The sequence below is a fragment of the Triticum aestivum genome, chromosome 3D (genome assembly GCF_018294505.1).
Source record: "Triticum aestivum cultivar Chinese Spring chromosome 3D, IWGSC CS RefSeq v2.1, whole genome shotgun sequence".
In the NCBI taxonomy this organism is placed as follows: Eukaryota; Viridiplantae; Streptophyta; class Magnoliopsida; order Poales; family Poaceae; genus Triticum; species Triticum aestivum.
The window spans coordinates 530,372,641-530,395,010 of NC_057802.1; the positions used below are offsets into that span (position 1 = coordinate 530,372,641).

The 22,370-nt window shown below is 40.2% G+C and overlaps 1 protein-coding gene across 2 annotated transcripts; it reads right to left on the minus strand.

The window, feature by feature from the left end:
* Nucleotides 1-954: 954 nt before the first annotated feature.
* On the minus strand, nucleotides 955-21,418 carry LOC123080266 (THO complex subunit 2). Of its 2 annotated transcripts, XM_044503177.1 has the most exons (34): nucleotides 21,113-21,418; nucleotides 20,913-21,038; nucleotides 19,091-19,132; nucleotides 18,890-18,949; nucleotides 18,713-18,775; nucleotides 18,394-18,474; nucleotides 17,149-17,223; nucleotides 17,012-17,059; nucleotides 16,847-16,915; nucleotides 16,611-16,744; nucleotides 15,717-15,792; nucleotides 13,544-13,734; nucleotides 13,291-13,371; nucleotides 12,914-13,115; nucleotides 12,407-12,595; nucleotides 12,253-12,333; nucleotides 12,039-12,158; nucleotides 10,789-10,848; nucleotides 10,429-10,556; nucleotides 9,566-9,662; nucleotides 9,360-9,488; nucleotides 9,176-9,279; nucleotides 8,656-8,833; nucleotides 8,396-8,547; nucleotides 7,002-7,608; nucleotides 6,794-6,898; nucleotides 5,421-5,576; nucleotides 5,273-5,353; nucleotides 5,095-5,170; nucleotides 4,948-5,010; nucleotides 4,742-4,836; nucleotides 3,235-4,299; nucleotides 2,613-2,902; nucleotides 955-1,450 (listed from the first exon to the last, which is right to left on the minus strand). In XM_044503177.1, the coding sequence occupies exons 1-34, from the start codon at nucleotides 21,254-21,256 to the stop codon at nucleotides 1,381-1,383; spliced, it is 5,238 nt and encodes a 1,745-aa protein (XP_044359112.1). In that variant the 5' UTR covers nucleotides 21,257-21,418; the 3' UTR covers nucleotides 955-1,380. The 2 variants fall into 2 exon arrangements, with proteins under 2 accessions (XP_044359112.1, XP_044359111.1); XM_044503176.1 differs by having other exon boundaries at nucleotides 4,742-5,010.
* Between the last annotated feature and the right edge of the window lie 952 nt (nucleotides 21,419-22,370).

Here is a 22,370-nt window from a genome sequence, read left to right on the forward strand (position 1 = left end):
GTTCTCCCTTGTGGTGAGCTTGATTCAGTCATGGCACTGCAGAGAAGAGATGGAGACTCGCACGCGACACGCCAGCTAGAAGATAAACTAATCAAACTGAATCGGCTATAACCAGGAGATATAATATGGTCGTTTACCATATAAGAGAAAGAGGGAAAATATGATGGGATCGCTCTGAATATTCTTATTTCGACGTAGACGGCAACGTCAAGTGCGATCTCCCAGAAGATTTCTTTCCGTTCTGTTTAAAAAAAAAGGATCAGGACCTCTTTTCCGAATACTGCAAAAAGACCATGGTTTCTAGCATAATGTGGTTTACAAAACTTTGGTTTTTTCTGAAACCAAACGCAGCAAAGTATTCAAAACCATGGTATTTTTCAGAAACCATGGTATTCTCAGAAAACTTAAAAAACTTTGCTGCCAAACGCAGCCCAGTTTGTTTTCTGGTTTACCGCGTTGCGATTATTCAAGCAGGCACGCTGTTAGTAGAAAACAAGTTCTCTCTCGTCCATGGACAGGTACTGCGCCTCACCATCGACCCCGCAACAAACGAACTAAACGGTTGGGGAATTGGGGTTTGCAAGACGCCTTTCAAAATTTGGCAGCACACTTGACGATTACCAAAATCTTTTTTTTTTGCGTGTTGAATTACCCAAATCTTGTAACGCAAACTGGCACCTTTCTGAATTGCTCAAGTAGATGAAATCACACAGGCACTAGGGTCAGAGCCAGGATTTAGACACAGGGGGCGAGACGACCCTGAAGCCAGAAATACTTTGTGCCTCACAATTTAGTGAAAACAAGAATTATATCTAGATATCGCCCACATTTGTCTTTGCCTGGACACACACATAATATTTGCAGTCGGGGCGTGTCTAGCTATAGCTAATACTGCTGAACAATTTGCACATATGTTGCCGCAGATGAAATTGATAATCAAACCATTCCAAAATATGAGATGAAGTACTTTGCTACAAAACATTCTCCTCATCGTTTTCTGCCACTGTAGGATGAACACATCTCCTCATGCTTGTTTACAGCAAATTCGTCTAGGATAATATGGCCCACAGTTTTGTTGCTCGTCATTCTACGTTACAATGTTATAACAGCTTGTATAATCAATCGACCATATGGCCCAGATGCCTGTTCCTTGCACAATGACATTTTTCATAACAGTGCATCTGGACAGCGACACTGTGTAGCATCGATGAAGTACAGCTGAAGGACACATCTGAAGGATTGAGACATCCACGCTGAATGTTTCAAATATGTCCAGATAGATCTTCCTGCTACAACAAAGCACTCTTGTTCGCAGGTGATCATGCACATCCTCGAGGTGAAACCATGTCATGTGGCAGTGATCAAAAGTCCTGCAAGAACCTATTTCCGATGCTTTCTTCTTGCTTCAGTTCTTGGCCTCTTTTCCTCTTCCCGTTCTCTATCATGCGTTCTGCAGTTTAAAGGTTTGTTAGAGAAACAAAACTTATATTTAAAAAAGGTTTATACCAAAAAACGCGGCTCAAGCAGATGCTTCATTACAGAACTGGAAAGGAAAAACCATCCTAGTAATCATCTTTCTACAGATTTATTTATATATACCTCTGCTACATATTTAAGGTAACTAGGTAAGACATTAAGCTTACTCATAACAATGTGATTACTCTCTTTTCTATATGTAACTCAGAAATTCATTAAAATCTCAAGCTCGTATTAAAGCCAAAACAAGGATTAACACAATTTTAAATACATAAATCAGAATTCATGCAGAATCAGGCCGTTAAAATATGCTTCAAGACAACAAAGTGATGCAAGAATATGTTGCATTTTACATGTGTAAGCTTTCAGTGCTCACTTCCTTTAGGACACTCTTGCACACAAGGGGAAAAAAGAGAGTAATACCAATTTTGCATACACATTGATCTTGGTTTTTGCTAGCTAGGATTTAACAGTATCACCCATGACAACTAAATAGGTGATAAATACCATAATTCTCAACACATTACTCCGCTGAACTGTTTGTGTCATGTAGCTATTTGTATGGTCTAATAAAATGACAGTTTTTAGTTGCATGTTTCTCTATAATTCATTATTGCACACGAGTATTTATACTTTTCAATTGTTGAACCACCTTCGAGGCAGCTTTCGCAATATTGCTAGCTTAAGTGGTTAGTTGCCAGCCACACCATACCTTAAGTGCATGACACCATCTCCGTCCCAAAATAAGTGACTTAACTTTGTACTAACTTTAGTACAAAGTTAGTGTAAAGTTGAGTCACTTATTTTGGGACGGAGGGAGTACAATTTAGGAAGGTGAAATGGTGGATTTTCAACATTCTCTACCTGCATAACGACTAGTAACCTGGAAATACAATCATTATTTTATTTGACTAAATATTTCTTCAATTTAGGAAGAGGCGGGTCAGGTGCATGCTAAAAGAGGTCAAGGAAAAAAATGGGCTACAATTTGCACGAGATATTGATCGTTCCCATAAAACAGACCGTGTGTTTCACATGACAGCTAAGGTATAAAGAACACAGCAAAGTGAAAAATGTTATAAACTGTAGGAAAGCGTGCATGCTTAGTTCAATGAGATCCTCATTTCCAAACTTACTGGTCAGTCTCTCTACGACTTGTCTTGCTTATTGAATCCTTGGCATGCATCCTAGGGAGGTCATCAGCATGTGACGGCCGATGCTGTGAAATAACACCCTTTCTTTCTCTCTCTCGTATTTCAAATTGCGAGTTACCAGCTCCAAGGCTCGGAGGCTGTGGAGCAGAAGGTGCATATTCCCCAGCTTCTAAAGCAGACTGATCTCTCTTAATTTTTCGCCGTTTGGATGCACTATTAGGGTCACTATCTTCCTTCATAGTATTACCTTTGTCCCTATCCATGTCATCTACCTATAAAAATAACATAGCATTAGAGATCAAGCAAAAATGTTCGGTTACACAATGCAAGATCCCAAGAGGAGTGATTGCATGCCAAGTCTGAGCACGAGACACAAATGACTTTTATCGATATAGCTTAACTAGTGAGCAAAAATTGATCAAAATCAGAGAAGAGTATCAGAGAGTGAAGACATATATAGATATAACTGAACTAGTGAGCAAAACTTGATCACAAATCACAGAAGAGTATTAGGGACTGAAGACATATATCGATATAACTGAACTAGTGAGCAAAAATTGATCACAAATCACAGAAGAGTATTAGGGAGTGAAGGCATATTTACCCTGCTTGATGAAACATCCCTATCTTCACGCTTTCTATCCCGGAGATCTTCCTCTCTTCTGTGCTTCCCATCATCCTGCGACAGCGGAACATTCTCCTCCACGTGCCACCTTTCTTTCTCATCATGCCTGGGAGACAACCGCTGAGTATGTCTGGTGCTTCCACCCCTTCGGTCACCATCTTCATCTCTTCGGTTAGCAGCGACTGATTGGGGTACAAAACTAGTTGGAAGAGGTGGAGGTGGTGGCAAGCTTTGCCCTCGGAACCGTTCATCAGAAGTATGTGCCCGGTCTATGGAGGGCTCAGCATGCTTAATTTTGCCTCTCTCCTTATTCCTGTCTTCTCTTCCTTTTTCAGGAACCCTGTCCGTCCCTCTGTCTTGCATCCTTTCAATAGAATGTTCTCTCCTTTCCAATGATCTGTCTGTTGGTCTCTCAACCACGTCTTCTCCACGTCGCCTCTCAGTCCGATCTGTTTTTTCTCTATGGTCTCTGTCGTATTTCTCATCAAACTTCTCTTTTAATTTCTCTGTCCGAATTATGTTTTGTTCCTCATTATTACCTCTCTCATGATCCACAGAATGGAATTTATCTACTGATCGCAGGTCCATTCTTTTCTCTTTGTCTGTATGTTCTGTTAAGTCATCATCCCGGCCTTCAATTTCTCCTTTTCTTCGTTTACCTGTTCTCTCTTGTTCTTCAACGGGAACAGATTTTTTTTGCCGTTTCACGGTAGAATCAACCAACTCAATAGATTCACCTTCACCGGTGGGATTAGCTGTTGCATCATTATGTGCAGCCAACACCGTTGACCTTTGGGAGGATGCTGATACCTTCCGTGGTGCTGGATGTACATTACCGTTGGTGCCACCCAACGAACTAGTGGGATTAGTATCCAGCCCACCATCAGCTGGCTGAGACAATACTTCTCTGTCAGCAGGAATAGTAGAGACTTCTTGATTAAGAACCCTGCTGGTAATTTTCCCAGGTTTTGCATCTTCCTTCACCAAATCATGCTTAGATACCTTTGCAGCATTGTGTGCATCACGCTTTTGTGGTGCTCTTGTCTGTTGTCATAAAAACTATTAGAAACAATGCAAAGTTGCAAACTATCCAGCACAAAATTGCTCATTGGTCACTGCTATGCTCCATGAGACAACGAAGGACTATAAATTGAAGACGTGCTATCAAGAAACACCTGAATCCGTTGTTTTGAAAGAAAGAAAGAAAGAAGAAAAAAAAGAGGCGGTTCACAATTTAAAAAAATCCTAAAAGTTTACATGTGGAAATACTTTTATCTACTTGCAAATATTTGTGAAGTGCATTTATTTGTCGTCTGGAGAAAAAGACAAGGATGAAGGACTAAAATAGACATTATTTTTGAACCAAAATGCTAATTTTTGCACAAAGATGTATAGATGCACATACTATTGCCATATGCACCCTTTTAAGAAAAAAGATTAATTCAAAAAACTGTTGTCACTCTCCACATGATAAACTGAGAGGTACCTCAGATTCTGCAGCAGGCTTCAAAACTTTAACTCCCTCATCAGACAAAAGTTTTGGAGGTTCATCTGCACCACGTGCAGGTCCTGAAACTTTTCCTTGTGCAGAGGACGATTGCATTTGACTATCAGATCCATTTGCAGTCGAGGCATTCTTCTTATTATATAGAGCATCAGGCTTCATTGCATTTTCTGACCTTTCATGCCTACCTTCTGTAGATTTTGCACGAAGGCTGCGATCTTTTGCCGTTGAGGGATCTGCAGACTGATTTCCTGTACGAGATCCAAGGAACAGTTACGCTCCAGCTAATCATAGTGGTCCGACAAAAAATAAAGCCTTCTGCATCTTCCATTTACCAGGAATAGGTTTTGCAGGCACTGGCTTCAGATCAAGGTGACCCATACCAAACTCTTCTTCAGATAGCCATGAACTCTGCATAATAATTGGGCATTCCACACATACATCTCATAACATACGCAGGTGGTTGTCTCCTGATAGGGAGAAAAAAGGCACCAGTCAAGATGTAACACTTACCTTGCGAGCTGCCAGAGCAGCAGCTACACCAGTGGCCAGTACTTTCAGGTCTTCCCTCTCATCCCCCTTTAGCTTCGCAACCTGGTAAACATATTTGTGAGTAATAGCCCAACAGCATATCACAAATGGTGACTACTGATGTACTTACCCTTTTCTCAATGTTGATACCGCTTTTTCGAATCACAGGAAAAATACTAGTTATCTTTGTGAGCACAATAAGGGCGTTTCTAATTTCCATGTATTCTTTTGATTCCATACATTGATTAAGCACCTTGGTAATTCTTGTACTCCACTTATAATGGACCTTTGAAAAGCACAGAAAAAAGATGTTAAAAAGCACATGTGAAGAATATAGCAGGACAACATAAATTTTTGGATACTAGACATTCACATGTCTTTTTTGTTAATTCAGGCGACATGAACAAAATCTACGAAAAATGCGGCACATGACAATAATATATACTATAGAGTCCATGAAACCATGCTAAATTTATGCCTGTTCAAGAAACAGAAATTTCACCAACAAAAATGGGCAGATGCGTATCAAACTATCAATGGAAAGTATGCAGTGGATCATTTTGTACAGACACATTTAAACATTATGGGAAACTTGCAGGATTAACATTTTATTCTCTTTAAATAAAAAAGCCAGCAACACAATTCCCAAACTGAACTCTGACATGTTTGGCATGATAAATAACAGATGGGGCCTACTTACTAAGAATGAGCTTTCCTTCGCAAAAATGTGGCAAGATAACATATTCTTAGCAAGCAGAGTACAAAGATTTTATGTCTTATGTCCTCTTTGTGCGGAATTAAGGTGAAGTATCTGTAACCTGGAACTAGCATAGTTGCTCAAAAAATCGTATAAAAATCACCAACACAAAATGTGCCATTATATGGGGCATTGGAGCCACCAGATTTAGATGAATGAGTCTGGGTTCCTCTAACATAGTTTGTGAATTTGTGAACTAGTTCATTTGCAAAATTGTAAATCCATTAAACTAGTCCATCAAAATCTGGTGTGCCAACAGCTCACACTAAAGAGTTGAGTCGGCATCTAAACATGGTTTTGCGTATTAGTATTCCTCACATGATTAACTCCTGAACTGAGATAGGACGGAACTTACTGTTTTTATGCACTATCTATGGGGCCTCTGTGGCGAAATATCTAGTGCAGAAGTATTATGTTTGAAGTAATTTTAGAAGGTGACAACACGCATAAACTACATAATAGACTTATTTCCTATGCACAAAAGAAGTTTACTTGTGCACAAAATTGTGCTTTCATACTACAGATCGCCCTTAGGAACTCTTATGAATTGTGATATCACCATATCATGCAAGTTGAGGACAAGTTAGTCCTAAATTTTAGAAATGGCGATCAAAGCAAAAAACAGGGTATCTATGTTTTGATCACTATTTCTAAAATTTTAGGACTAGGCTGTACTAAAGGAAATCATAAACATGCAGAACTTAATTATGCGACACACATAACTTCAAGGAGTGTGTAAAGCATACTTTAATGAACTGAGCATAAGGTACACGTTGACTGTTTGGAAATCTGAAGTATAAAGCGAATCCTGGCTTATTTCCACATTCACGCTCATATATTGCTTCATCACTCTGCAGAAAGTTGTATATGCAAACTCAGAAGCACTAGAACAATGTAATAACCATCAGGAAAGCTGTTGTGAAAAAGTGTACAGCGCATGAATCAAGAAGCTACCTTCCAATAGTAGGCCATCTTCAGTGTCTCATGAAGAAACCGTCCAAGCCTACCAGCTTCATATTCTGTACAACAACAGATCATTGGCTGTAGTGTCTTGCAGATGAAAACATCTATATGATTCACCGTGTTAAAAAATGGAGTCCCAAGTGAATGCATCGTCTGGACAAATGTAGCACAATACACAGCATCCTGCATGCTAAAAACGCAACGTGGATATATACAACGCTGGAGAAATTCCATGTTGATCTTCAGTGCGTCCGGACCGGAACTCAGCCATTTATCCTTTTCACGGGCTAGCCTTTGGAGAACTGATGCAACGTGTTGTTGATGCTTGTCAGATTCGTTGTTCAATTTGTCAACTAAATCTTGGATTCTCTCCTTGTCTTTCTTACGTCGTGATATTGCAATGCTAGAGTTATCTGAGTTATCTTCGAGTTGTTTGAGATTGTCATGCAACTTCTTGATTTCTGCATCATAACGATCTTTTGGGAAATGGAGATCATAGAGTGTTAAACCCCAGAAAGTAGCATACAATTCAGGTGAAAGACCATTCCAGGCTTTTGTTGGCAAAATTGTTCGGATTGTGTTAAGAAGATCTGACCACCTGTAAAAAAAAAGAACACAGACAATTGCACATGAATCAAACCTAAAATACCATGGAGATGTCAATGAAGTTCCAGTATCATTTAGAAACAGAAAATTTGAACCACAGTTAACCTCAATGAGGCTTAAACCGTTAGACTATAAGTTTCTGAAAGCAATCATTATCAAAGGTATAATAGCTGGTAGCTACCCTACCAGCTTCCAAGGACACAAGATCTTTGCTAATCTTTTAGTTGCAAACAAGGAGGGGATCAAATTCTCATTGTTGTTGTCAGATGATTTGACGGTGCATATTTTCTCCAAACTTTCCTTCCTTTGTAATTTACTTTTCAATTTATTTCAACATGAACCAAAAGATGAAAGTGGAATAACTAAGACATGATAATCCCGAGGCAGATTTCAAGCTCTCAGAAACATTTGTACCTTTTTTTAAGAACAAAAAAGTGTTTTGAGGTTCCGACGAAAATCGAAAAGAAATCAGACTATGTCACATGCAAAAATGCCTGTTTGTGGTCTGCACAAAAAAGAAGAGGATGGGGACTAAACTAGCAACTATTTGTAAACCCCTTTTTGTTGCAATGAACAACGCGTATTTTTGCACAAAAATTTGCAAGTCTGCATTGCCATATTTACATTTGATATTTTTTTCAGAATGGTTTGCAATGTGGATTTCGTTACAGTTGTAGTTGAGCCCAGGAGCCCAGGTTCAACTAGGAGTTGCTGGTGATGACCCATACCAATGAATGGTTGATCGAGAGACTCGTGGCAGATGTTCATAGAAGACTTACATGATTAACTTCTGGGATGAATCACCATGCAATGTCATATCATCACATGATACAGACTCCCCTTCTTCATTGCCATCCAGAGGCCAACAGGCTTCACCACTACTAGCGCTTTTGAAAAGCCTCATTACAGGGCGGTATATAAGAAAAGCAACCTAGAATCAAGTTAAATTACTAAGATGTTAATTCACTAAGGCGTGATTATACAACGAAAAAAACACTCACACATTAAAAAAATAGTGTGCAAGGTACGAGTGTATTACGTCTGGCTCGATATGATATTTATAAACCAGATCTTCCAAGGGAGGTACAAGTTGAACATAGGTTGATGGAGTTACAGCACTTGAAAGAAACTCGGCATACTGAAGTAGTATTCCATGGCATCTATCAAACTGCTCACTAACCATCTTGATATATGTGGCATCTGCATTTATTATAATCCTGAGAATAATGCCAAAATTATCAACTTTAAAAGGCCCGTGCAAATGTAAAAAACTGAATATGACAGGCTTCTAAGCTAAAACATGAACCCCACAATGCAGATAATAAAGCTTTAGCTAATGGTCCTGAATATTTGCTTTGGCATAATCTAAATAAATAAATGCATAGTTCCAGAAATATAGTCAAGAATTTCAATCATTAGGATACATCTATACTAACCGTCAGTATGCATCTACATTAAAATATCATACAGAACTACAGCAAGACTGAAGTCCACTTAGCAGAGGGAGCAGACCAAAATTAGGGCCGGGGGAGGGACAGAGGATTTTGCCAAAACCTTACTTGGATCTGTGTTGGGCAATAAGCAGTAGTAGAGGAATTGCAAGTTTAGGTTCATCTTTTGGCAGCAGAGAATCCCGCAACTTGTTAGTAGACTTATTCAGGACCTGCAAAAAAAATGATTTGGTAAAACTGTTTTTTGACCTTATCAGGAAATAAAGAAAGGAGCCTTAGTTCCTGATAAAACCTTATAGTTCCGTGTTGAGCCAAACAGTGAAGATTGAAGCCGCAGCGTTTCACTCCCTGCCATACCATCAACCTGTTCATCAGTCATGTTCTCAGTGTACTGTACATTTGCCATTTGCTGAATGAGTTCCTGCATGTTACATCATTTTAAACTTCAGATTCATACGATAACAAGGCAGCAAGAAAGTTTCGACATAGCCAACAAACCTCAAGTACAACAAGCTCAGTGCCCAATCCTTTCTTCAGTTGATTAACTATGTATTGGAAAAGGCATTTTAGCTCCATGGAAAAATGCTTCTTGCATCTGTTAAAGTTTCTTGGTTCAGAATAGGAGCATATAAAGATTAAAGATAATAACAATACTGATAAGGGAAACACAAGCACCCCAGATATTAGAAAGACATACAACACTAGTACAGATATTGCTTGCTTTTCTCAAAGCATAAAGATTAAAGACTTATTCTGAGAGTTGGACACAGTAATTATTCAGCCATAACAAACAATAACAAGAATTTGGAGTCTTGGCAAATCGGTGATATCTTCGTTGTACAAAACTTATACAGACATGATGTTAGAATGAGCGAACAAATGGGGAGAGGGCAACTCAAGATTCTGGACAAGATAACAGCCAAAGATCCTAGCTGTAAAGCGAAAGGTAAACCTCTAAATATTTAGGTTATAAATCAATTACCTTATGTTGCATTAGCATACTAATATCATTGGCATGCATGTTCGACATAATGTATAGTATGCTTAGCTTACTACGTGCGAATACGAGTAGAGAAGAATCTTTGTGATATTTATTAAAACTGCATCCTATGCAGGTATTCATTTCAGTTAGTTTGCTGCTAACCACTACAATGGAGAAAAAATATCAACAATGCAAATTTTGAATGGCAGGAGATCATTGTTTGAGCCACATGATAAAAGCACTTACATGTGCCCAATAAGCAAAGAATATAAATCACTAAATATCGCTGGATCATCAGGTTTAACTAAAAATTGATCAGTACATCATATCATGTGTTGTGCAAATAATGTAATCACAGACAGGAGTCAAAACTACATACAAGTGTCCCCAGAATGATGCAAGACATTGAAGCCAATCTGACAGGTTAAGACCGTCATCTTTTACTCTCTCACGACCACCTTGGGCCAACCGTTCTATTACAATATATTGCAAGATATCATACTCCAGCTGTAAAAGAAGCATACTTAGACAACACTGTAAATTCAACTTATAAAAACAATTCAAAGACACAAGCAAAACAACTACAGCCGACACTAAAAAGGTAAAAGAAGCATACTTGGACAACACTGTAAATTCAACTTATAAAAACAATTCAAAGACACAAGCAAAACAATTACAGACGACACTAAAAAGGGTATGGGCATCTGTATAAAACATGCATCACATACACAGCTAATACCTGAGTCAAGTATTTAAAAGCATCCACAACTGGATTTATCATGTCCCTGTATGCTTCGACCTGAAAGTTGTGAATGTATTGTAGAGGTAAATAATTGAAACAAGTCAACAAAGGATTGCAATTATAAAGGTGAACTTCCAGAATCAATGAATTATCATATTTTAACCCAATAAAAATAATATATTCAGATATCATTTGGCCAGACTCCCTCTGTTGCTTCATCAAGTGCTGTGTAGCCCTAAGGAGCATGCTCCCTCTCCACGTGTACACATTCCATTATATTACTAATATATAGAGCAGTAGGACTTAGGAAGCTCTGCTGCCTTTTGGTCCCCCAAATTTTTTTGTCAGCACCATTATGATTAATTTACAAAGTTAACAGTAATGAGAATATGAGATTAGCATTCCCCTAAACATTGATCAGTTCCAATTTGACTACTCTCAAATGGTTTTCACTTTCAGTGAGATTTCGATGAAGTTCACTGAATTTCATTAATTTCAGCAGTAACTGAAATATTTACCTTTCCGCCAAAATATTTCAGCGATTTCAGTAGTACACATGATTTCAAATATTTTTCAAAAATAATTTCAAAACATTCAAATATTTTAAATGAATTCAAGTGAATATTTCGGCCTTTTGGCCGAAATGCAAAGCGAAATCACTGAATTTTGGTGATTTCGGTTGGTGCTGAAATTTTTCTGAAACTGAAAGTGAAAACCTCTATGTCCGTTAACTACAACTTGATCCTTGGAAGGAATAACACCAGAGGATATAGTAACAGCAGACCAGCATTCAAGGGTCTGCTGCCAGTTTAGTTGATAAGAACACCATGGATCATACCCAATGGCAAATCTACTGCACAAAGAGCTGATGTAGCCAGGGAAAACTAGAATAGCATGCACTCGATAAGTTCAGCATCTAGGATAAAAACATATAATGGATTTGGACACTGCCAGGTTGGCACAAAGACATTCCACTGGTTCCAGAGAAGATAAAAGAGCCAAATACAGTCCGAATGGAGCTGTCAGCAGATGTAACAATGGTTGGTCATCTCCAACATAAGAGAACTAAAACAGAACAAGGGGAATAAGTTATTCGCAGAAAGAGCTTGCCAAAAAAAATTAATTACAGAAGGCCACAAATACGACAGCTGCTAGTCCAAATGGAAGTAGGGCTGCATGTTTCAGAAATGACTGCAGTATCTATTATTGTTTGAATAAATTGTATGCGCGCAGTTGGTTCAAAATACCTGTTGGACAATTGTCCGAAGTACAGTCATCGGATTTGCATGAGCAAGTTTAGCCACCATGCGGCCAAGCTGCTTCAGATTTTCCTTGGCCAGCCGTTTTAAGAGCCTTCTGGTATCCAGCTAATTGAGAAATTAAGCATGCTGGTGAATCTAAAGCTCAAGCTAAAATGATAGGTGAAAGAAAGAAAACTCAGGCATGGAATAAGCAGACAACCTTTGCTGTTTGCCTTGCAGCAAGGACAACTGGGTTTTGTTCAGCGTCCTTCTCCCACTCACCATACAAACGATAGCGTACCTAAACATGAACAGTACCAGACTGATTAAAGGTAGTGCAATATAACAAGCAACAATCATGAAGCATGGCAAACCTCATAAGGAAGAAGGGAAAGAACTCCCCATATCTCCATATCAACAGCAGGATTGGCAGGTATAAGTTGCAGTGAAGGAAGCAAGCATGACCCAAGTGCTTCTTCGATGTGAGATTCTGGAGACATTACACCTGTTGTATGGGCTGATTCTTTCGACGAGGCATGGTACGCCTTTAGCACTCTGCAAACCTGACAATGAACACAACAAATGCACCATTAAATAAACAATATCCAACAATTTTTGCCACTAGATGCTCCAGGAGGAACTGCATTATTGCAAGCAAAGGTGTTCATAGTCATAGGACCTTTCCAAATGCTTTGAAACAAATGCAGTAAAACTTTTCTTGCCATATGAAAAAAGGTATACTCTGGTAACAAGCACACTAAGTATGAATGGAACAGGTGCTGTGTGCACCCATCTCTGGAATAAGTCATATCCAGTAGGGTAGCAGGAGAACAAGCAGACCAAATAAGAGAAGAATTCAACACTAAAAGATCTAATGGTACCTTCTGAAATAATTGTGTGTCACGATGAAGGTATGGTCCACAGACAGCAAGCATTTGGAAAAACACTTTCGGCGGATGAACCAAATAACTTGGTGAAGAGACAGATGATGCATCTATCATGTGAGTGTCGATGTTACGGGAGATTTTATGATGCGTTTGACAATATGCACTGTAGGCTGAAGAAATGGTCTTCTCAATAATTCTGCACAAATGAAAGTAGAATTGAACAACATAAATCGGGGAGCTCAACCATTGGATTACAAGAGACATACTCGGGCACGCCATAATATGTCATATTTCGTAGAAGTACAGATAATATCATAATAGTAAACATCTGTTGAGGCTGCTGATAGAATATGAAGAGGAAGTAGACAAACCTAAATAAACCATGACAAATTTCAATGTGCTCGACAGGATTTAGCTGTGCAAGACGTTCAAATAGTAGCTGCGCATGGTCCCTGGCAAATAACAGCAGAAGTCGATCAGTGAAATAATAACATGTCAAAGAAGACAGATGTGTTTACTGCAGGAGTGAAACTGTACCAAGTGACTATAACAATGAATCGTTATTAAAAGAAACTTTGCAGTATTATAATAGAACATCCAAGATCAATGGCACGCAAGGTATACCAATCATGAACTGAGAGGAAACCAAGAAGAAGCCCAAGCTTCTGGTTCTTTTCTATCTCAGGGGCTCGCTCCTCAACTATATCATTTTCCATCTCCAATGCTGTGTATAAATCGATCGTTATTTCTTGCTTCTCGTCGTCCATAAGATCCTTTCCAGTGGCAGCAAGATTTATTTTGCCTATTTTAGTAGCCTGTGATCAAGAAAGAGATGAGTAAACTCCAAGTTGAATCCGATGTGTCAATAATTATTGAAGTGTACTGAAGATCAATGCTGACATAGCATAAATGCAAGACAAGATCTGCATGCACAGTTCAAAATATTTCCAGTAACTTAAAACACAGTTATACCATCCTACAACCAGTGGTGCGGCTGTATTACTGTGTCTACTGTTGACAGAGAGGTTCATATACCTAGAGGTAACTGTAAATATGACACTCCTTCAAAGCCTAAAGTACAAGATGACAATCAAAAGAATTACATTTTTGCCACTCTAGTTCCAATTTCTATATATATGGTATACCAATTTTGAATCAGACCAGAGCTTCAATCCTAATCACTGGGCCCCTAAATCTAACAGTTAAGAGCAGTGGTGCATTCACAGTGAACAGTAGCCAAGAGCTGCCTCCACCATGTTTTTGAACCATCCACCACCTTCACAGAAAAAAAGGGCATGCCTCCTGGCCAAGTTGGAGCTTGAGAGGAGGAATGACCCACCATTAGCTGCAACCAAGCTGATAGGAGACGCAACTATCCAAAGCCACACCATTGCTGCACTACCATGTTGAGTAAGCAAAATTCGAGATGGAGGCAATAGTAGTGATACTTTGTCTGAGTGAAGTGGGGAGAGGGAGCGTCATTTCCAACGCCCTGCAAAGAGATGGAGGAGACCCCAACAACAGAGATAAGATGTTGAAGGCAGCCACTGATAATGAAAATGAAAGTGCAGCGAGCCATTGGGTGAGATACGCGTGATGCTCCGGGGCTTGCAATCGCTGCACAGTACTGCTACAGAGATTTGGGATGAGATCAATGGCAACAAACAAGAGGGTGACACCACCCGCTTCATGGCCGCCGTGGCTCCGTTAATCACCGTCAGCTACTGGGCCTGCGGGGCTTATTCAAGTTCAGCCACAAGGATAGCAAGGGTGCTGGCATCGATGGCAAGCAGGATAGGGCAGGGATAGAGCCAGTGGTTGAATTAGATCTGGATCTCCATCATTAGGCGCTTACATCTGACATTGACTGAGTTTAATCTGTGCTGTACTTCAAATACATGGGGATGCTCACGATGGAGCACAACTAGGACAAAGATAGAAGCACTGCTGAACCAGAGCATTCATCCAGTGGACATCCTGTTGACTGGCCACTGCCGAAGGGCGATATTCCCACTGCTCAGGGCCGGAACCAAGTACAAAGCCAAGGACATCGACCAGAGGACGACACTGGAGTAGTCCAGCGGTAAAGTCAGGGAATTTGTTGCCAGCTTCACTGCGGCAAAGAAGGACAGATCATTCATGAGAAGATGGCACCTTGGTGGAGCAGAGAATACATATTCAGGAGCGGAAGAAGAGTTTAGTCAGTCCACATTGGCAAAGTCAACAACAACAACAACAACAACAAAGCCTTTAGTCCCAAACAAGTTGGGGTAGGCTAGAGGTGAAACCCATAAGATCTTGCGACCAACTCATGGCTCTGGCACATGGATAGCAAGCTTCCACGCACCCCTGTCCATAGCTAGTTCTTTGGTTCCGATATGGCCGCATTGGCAAAGTCACGCGGGCAAAATAATCACGTCATGACTGACATGTCAGTTTTGCCATCAAACGAGGGGTTTGGGAATTGCATGAATAATTAGCGTGTGGTTTCATGAAAAAATATCTAAGTGTGGCAACTGACTATTATTCCTCATGAAGTTGTGGTTCCAATAAGAATTATCATGGTATTTGCTTAAACAGAACTTTACATGGCATTGTTTCCTTTTTCAAATGGTAGTCTTCTGTTACATCTAAGGGCAAAACATAAAAGATAAGTTTATTGAAAATCTGTGGCGGTATTTTTATTATTTGGGTGCATTGCAGCAACATGCATATAATTCTCATTTATAACCCTACGAAATACAGCAAAACCGTTTTTTAGAACAGAATGAATTCAACTGGAAAACTACATACTAACCTCATCAATTTTCCTTGAAACAAAGGAGCCAAAATGCTCAAATGCCTCATCATCATTTGGAAGTAAATGAGCATAGCTGAAACAGAAGGCATGAATATTAAATATGATCCAGCAGCAACACTAATTCATATTGACACAGCATAAAGGAGTCTGAAAATAAAAGCAAACAAGGACTTGAGACTACAGTTATGGTTAGTTGGTTAGTGAAATAATTAATAATATTCATACCAAGTAGGATTTTTTTCTCGGTATTGCAGTACCTTCTGAGGAAAATGACCTAACAATTCAGTACTTCTTGTAAAAGTCATCACATAGTTACAAGAAATGGCCATCAAAATAAGAGCAGAAATTGAAGAGGGCATCGACAAAGGAATGTGATGTTAAAAGTGTTAAACTTCATGCACTAGCCAAGGCAACCAAAAGTCCGAACTGATGGAAAGAGCTAGTGCAATCCACATATACTGTAACACCCCCCTCTCACGTGTGACGGGGAAGACAAGTCAACACGTGCAACCGGAAGAGAGCGACGGCGCGCGAAACTCACGTATGACTCAAGAGGCCACTACGTGGACACAAAGGGGGGGCTACCAGCAATTTTTAATAAATTGCAAAAGTCAGGATTTGAACTCAAGACCTTAGCTCCGATACCATGTTAAGCTTCATGCACTAGCCAACACAACCAAAAGTCCAAACTGATGGCAAGAGCTAGTGCAATCCACATATACTGTAATAAAAAGTACCAATTTTACATGTATGTAAACCTTACAAAAAGTTTTTTGACTGCAGATTATTTTTTAGAACAAAATATTTTGGAAATATTTTGAAGGAGGATGTCCGAAATAACAGTTGAGTTCAAGAAGTGTAGAGAAACACAAGGACAACTAGAAAACTTACAGGTTATCAAGGTCAATAAGACCAGATTTGACCAACAGGGCTGCTATTCGGAAAAGACCAGATGGAACAGGGATGTTTACATCCAATTGTTGATAGTACTGGAATTTGAACCCCAAAATTTTAGCAGCATGGGACTGTAACAAACAGAAGTCATAAGATGGGCTGAATCAAGTACTACGTGAAGTATGGTAATAATCTTTACAGGCAGTGGTATCTTATTCAAAACTAATGAATACCTTTGGAAAAAGAGGTATAAGCTGATAAAAGATACTGTTATCTGGATAGAGTTCAAAACATTCCAACACCTAGCAGGCAAACAAGGAAGAATGTAATTACATTGTAGCAATGACATACTTTTACAACATCAGATGGTAATACCGGGATAAAAAACAAAAACTCACAATGTCAAATACACGATTTGGGTCCAGGTCAAAATGTCCGATCAATGACTGTAACAAGAACATTATGTCATTACACAATACTGTTTACATGCTCATATCATAACATAGGAGTAAGAAAGAAAATTCCAACACCCAACCTTTATAATGCTGATAGTAGCTGAAGAAGCATTTTGGCAAGCCAAATCTGAACCGACTTGACAAAGTAGGGTTACCTGAATTCCAGACAAACAAAGGCAACTAGGTTAAAAATTACACCAAGCTACAGTAAACCATTTTAGACGCATCATTTGGAAATTACTGAAAATCCCACACGATTGCAATTTACTCTCAAATAATTTCAAACTGGAAGTATAAGAAGTTAGAACACGTGTGTGGATATATACATCTGCAATCACAATTACAATTGTTTGTAGAAGTATCTAGATTATAGAGTCTACCTTCTAGATTTGTTAGGACACATGTTAAAAAGAGGAAGGCAAAATTGGCTGCAGGAAACTGCATTTGATTGACATTACCTGATTGTGTCACAGCCCGACACTTAGACACATCATAAAGTTGTGTCCATTTGCTAGTAGACACTAGACACCAAAGTGTGTAATAGCAAACGAGCATGGTTATTCAGTAATTCTATAGTTTTCAGGCAGCAAAAAGTGTCCAGCAAATGACTACAACTTCATAGTGTGTTTGGGTAATAACATGGGTTTGTGGTGTCTGGGCAGATGCTAATCAAGACAAGTGTTCTATAGCATCTTTCAAATAAATGCTTTGAGAAACACAGGTTATTTGGCTTCCACTATTTTGCAGTCCAAGTGTCCAACTCTGTAATTTTAGGATCAATAATAAATCGAAGTCTGGAATTAGTTGATTGTTTTAAAGACTGCCCTTGAACTATAGATATACAGTTAGTAATAAGGATCAAATAATTTTGCAGTAATTTAGGGCAGTACTGCTCAACAAAGCATCAGTGACGGAAGTAGAAGCATAGGAACGCGTGTGTTTTCGACCATGTGAGGCCTTCGCTGAATGAGCTTGTAGACAAGATTAAAGACGAGACCCGATGTTGGGCAAAGGCCAGAGCTCAAGGGCTCAGGGTCATTTTGCCGCCATCCTGGGATGTCCACTGAGGCCCTCTTGGCTGTGTAAAACTACCTCCTAGGAGGATGTAAATTCCCCTTTCTTTCCAATGCAATGAAACGCAAAAGCCATTTGCGTTTTCTCGAAAAAAAAGGAAGTAGAAGCACATAAAGATATGTTATGCTACTCAATCCATATAGCACAAAGAAATAATGATGATTACTTAAAATTTTCTTAAAAGTATGAATGAACCAATGTACAACTATAACAAGAACTTTGGTGGAAGTTTCACAGGCAGATATACATACCAACTTGGCGTAGCCCTCACTTTCTTCTCTTAGCAGGTTGAATTTAGTTTGCTGATAAAGAAGTCGCGTGTTGACTCTGACCTGTTGCCAATTATTACAAGCAGCCGTTAAAAAATGATGCAATAAACAGGTAAAAAGGAAAATGTGCCAAATAAGGAAAGGATGTTGCACAGAAACCATGTTTAAAAGATATATGCACTAATGTGACATGGTATATTGTATAATTCATGTGAGCACACACAAAATATGAGGAATTAATGATCATAACATGATATCCTAAGTCCAAACAGTATGCATGGTATTAGTATGTGACACATACCTCCTTGGCTTTTAAATCCTGGCCCTTTGACTTACTCTGTTCAACCTCCCATAGGAATTCTTCCTTCAAATGTGCACATACAGGAAACAGAGACGACATCGTGTCAGCTGCCTTGAATATGAAAGGTGGTTTCAACAAGGATGTGATGCCCTAGTATGACGAACAACAAATACTCACTTCACATCGCTCTTGAAGAAGCCTAGGCGCAATCAATGAAGACTCCACAAATGATTTAGTCTGCAGCCAACAGTAGTATTTAAAGGAAATTAGTGAGGACTAAATCCTCCACCGAAAAAAGGGTAGGGGCCAAGAAGATAGATAGCCTATTTGCATACTAAGATTATGAATACGTGTTTAAGTGTCAAATTTTTTTTTTACCATTTTGACAAGACGGTTGCGATATTCACCAGAAATTGTAATCTGCACATAACTTCAGGTCAGATCGACTAATAATACAGCATTCAATGATTACAAGGAAATGACAGCACAAGCAACGGACTGGTAAATCTAAGTTACATGATTCAAATAAATGCATCTTGGACTAGGGCATCAACCATGGATCAAAAGCAGAACCACACTGATAGGTGGGAAATAAAAGGTTATTGATAATGAGTAAGCAAGACACACAGGTGTCAAGATATTTTCGTTTTTCCAGGATGGGAAGTGGCAAGAGATTGAATGAAGGATAGCATTTACATTTCTATTGACCCTGGTTGTTGGAAAAACAACAATAACACCATAGCAGCATCTAGGTCAAGGCTGTCATGGCATCCCAGCGAGAGTCGCAGCGATAACCGGGCTTCAGGATGACATTGCCATGGTGTGCGCCATGTCAATACTCAGGAGATAACACATATTGGCCAAATTGGCAATTATAACTCATATAACATGGAGAATGCCCATGGGTGCAATTCCAATGGCAGGGGAGTTCCAGACGGTAATTACAACTGTTCTACAGCCAAAAAGACCATCTATGTCTTGATTTGTGAGCCATCTGCCACTTGCTGACCTAATTTAATCCTCCACAGCCCTTTCCTCACTACAGCTGCCACACAGCCTGTCTGGTCTAACCACAGCAGCAGAGTACAGAGACTGCCCTTTTCCCTCTACTGCTACATTCATCCTCACCTCATAAACCCAGTTCACCACAACAGTCGAGTAAATGGGGAAACGAAAGCTATGACAGAAGCCAGGAGGTGTTGGATCACCATTTCCTAGCCCAAGTTGGGGACCCCTCTCAGTCCTCGAGCCCAACGCCACCAGATCTGCCCGTCCCACTAGATTCGTTGGCCAAACCCGAAATCTCTGGGTGACACTCCCTGTCACCTGTGTCTGTGATCAGGTGACAAGTCGACAACTCGGTAACTCCTAGACAACAATGCTCTTGGTAACTGTTTTGTGGTATAGATCCAGAACAGTTCCATTTTAGACCGGTTTCACTGAACAGGAGAACTAAAGCCATGCAGGGTAGACCTTTGAATTGGTTCACCAGAAACTGGAAAGGAACATCACGAGCTTTTGTACAATAATCACCTCGCTTATCTGTAAGATTGTTTTGCATTTCACTGCAGAGAGATATACTGATAGCTACAACTAATATCCATGTTCATGTGCATAAGCATTAATCACCTCGCTTATCTGTAAGATTGTTTTCTACTTCACTGCAGAGAGATATGCTGATAGCTACAACTAAAATCCATGTTCACGTGCATAATCATGCAAAATCTAAACACTCCCGCACTACAATTCGAATAACAATGAATAGGTTAGTGCTTTCGGCCATTATAAGATTTGCTACCCAAAGCTAGTAGTTTCATGTTCATCAGTAAAAGCATAATTTAAACCTTCTTTTCTGCTACAGCTTCAGCAGGGTACTTTTTTCCAAACATAGCCTTTAGAACTTGTGCAGAGCTAAAAACGCTATCACTTCCAGTGAGATAATTGTTCATCACTGAAACATCTTGCAATTCAACCAGGTCGTCACTTCAGCTGGCACAACAAGTAATACAGACTACAAACTGGCCCTCTCCAATCATTATTGTTTTTTGGCCAATTCAGCTAAGCACTGCATACAGTGTTACTCCCTACGACCACCCAATAGCGAATTGACTAATCAAACACATTCCATCGAGCCACTCGAAACTAAGTAAGCACCACACAGCAGCAAAGGAAAAAGGGGTGGAGACTGGAGAATACTCACATCCTGCCCTAGGTGGGCGACGATGTCGGCGAGCACCGAGCCGGAGTCCTCCTGCCACGCCTCCTCCGCGAACACCACCGAATCCAGCGCCGCCCGGCACTTGTGCGGCGACAGGTCCCCGAGCACCTGCGCAACCCGACCAACGCAATCAGCGCGAAGACGACAGGGACAAAGCCAGCGAGCTGAGTACGGGAGCTCACCGTCGCCCAGCACAGCTCGTAGAGGAAGCGCGGCATGGGGACCGGATCGGGGATGCGGAAGGCGGCGGCGGACTGGCCCTTCCATTCGCGGAGGCACTCCTCGGTGACGTACTTGTAGTCCGGAGCCTGGAGCGGAGGCGGCATGACAGCGGGCGCGGTGTTGGGTTTCGGGGGAACTAGGGTTTCATGGGAGGTGGCGGGGACTGAGGAAGGAGGAGGAGGTGGTGGTGGCGGCGGTGCTAGACGGGGATGAGAGACGGCGAGGGAGGCGGAGGGGGAGTGGTGTGCGAATGCGATACGCTGCGTGGTTTGGGCGCTCGGTTTATCCGGTTTACCTTGGTTTTTTGCCTGCTCGGGCTCGGTTTTCCCTGGTCGTTGCCTGCTCGGGTTTCTAATTAACAGACGAATCATTTTGGAGTCAATTGCATTCTCTTTTTTTTCTTTGAGAGAGATGAGAGAGAAGAGAGGAAGAGTAAAGCATTCTGAATCCTCCGACTTGCGGTAAGCCTATGATTGAAGAAAGTATTCCAATACAGCCCTGAATACGGTTTAGCAGTAAGTCTGTGATTGAAGAAATTAGTGCCGAAAATAAGATTCTCCTAGGTGGGAAGAAGAGTCGAAAGTCTGTTTTCAAAAGAAAAGAAAAGAAGAAGAGTCGAAGGTTGAAGAAGAAGCAAAACTTGCCATTTTGCTGACTAACTAATTTTGATGATATATCAGTATTTGGTAACTCTAAAACTTGCAAAAAAAAAGAGTATGTATTGTGAGGTTGACAAACTATATTGGTTGTCATTGGTAACCAGTTGGTTGGCTTGTATTTATATTGGAAGTCATATTTTAGCACCAAACCAAACAACCTTTAAGAGGACGCGACACATAGGATGAGAAGGGAAGGGTGAATCTGTGTGTACCACGTGCCTTGGTGCTAGACGAACTCATGGTTGTTAGTGTGATTGTTCTATCAACTGAAGCGCCAAGCAATGGGCCGCGGTGATTTTTTCCCATTCTTTTCATTTTCTATAATTCTTTTTTGTGTTTGTACTTTTGTGATGTTATCCTTGCTTTCCTCATTTCTTTGTTTTTCTTCACTTTTCGCAAACATTAGCCCACATACGTTGGCCTTTCAGGAGTGTAACAACATCTGGGAGATCCAACTCGGTGCCCAAGTTTCTGACACAACTTGCATCTATTTTTGTTAGCTTTTTGGGACCTTTTTAGTTTTGTGTCCTTCTTTTCCTTCCTTTTTTACTAGTCCCAC

Coding starts and splice junctions, on each gene's coding strand:
- LOC123080266 (XM_044503176.1), bottom strand. CDS start 21,256: ATGCCGCCTCCGCTCCAGGCTCCGGACTACAAGTACGTCACCGAGGAG. Junction 15,793..16,610: donor CTTATTGACCTTGATAACCT/GTAAGTTTTCTA, acceptor CTTCTGTTTCAG/CTATGCTCATTTACTTCCAA. Junction 9,489..9,565: donor CTGAGCTTGTTGTACTTGAG/GTTTGTTGGCTA, acceptor TGTAACATGCAG/GAACTCATTCAGCAAATGGC.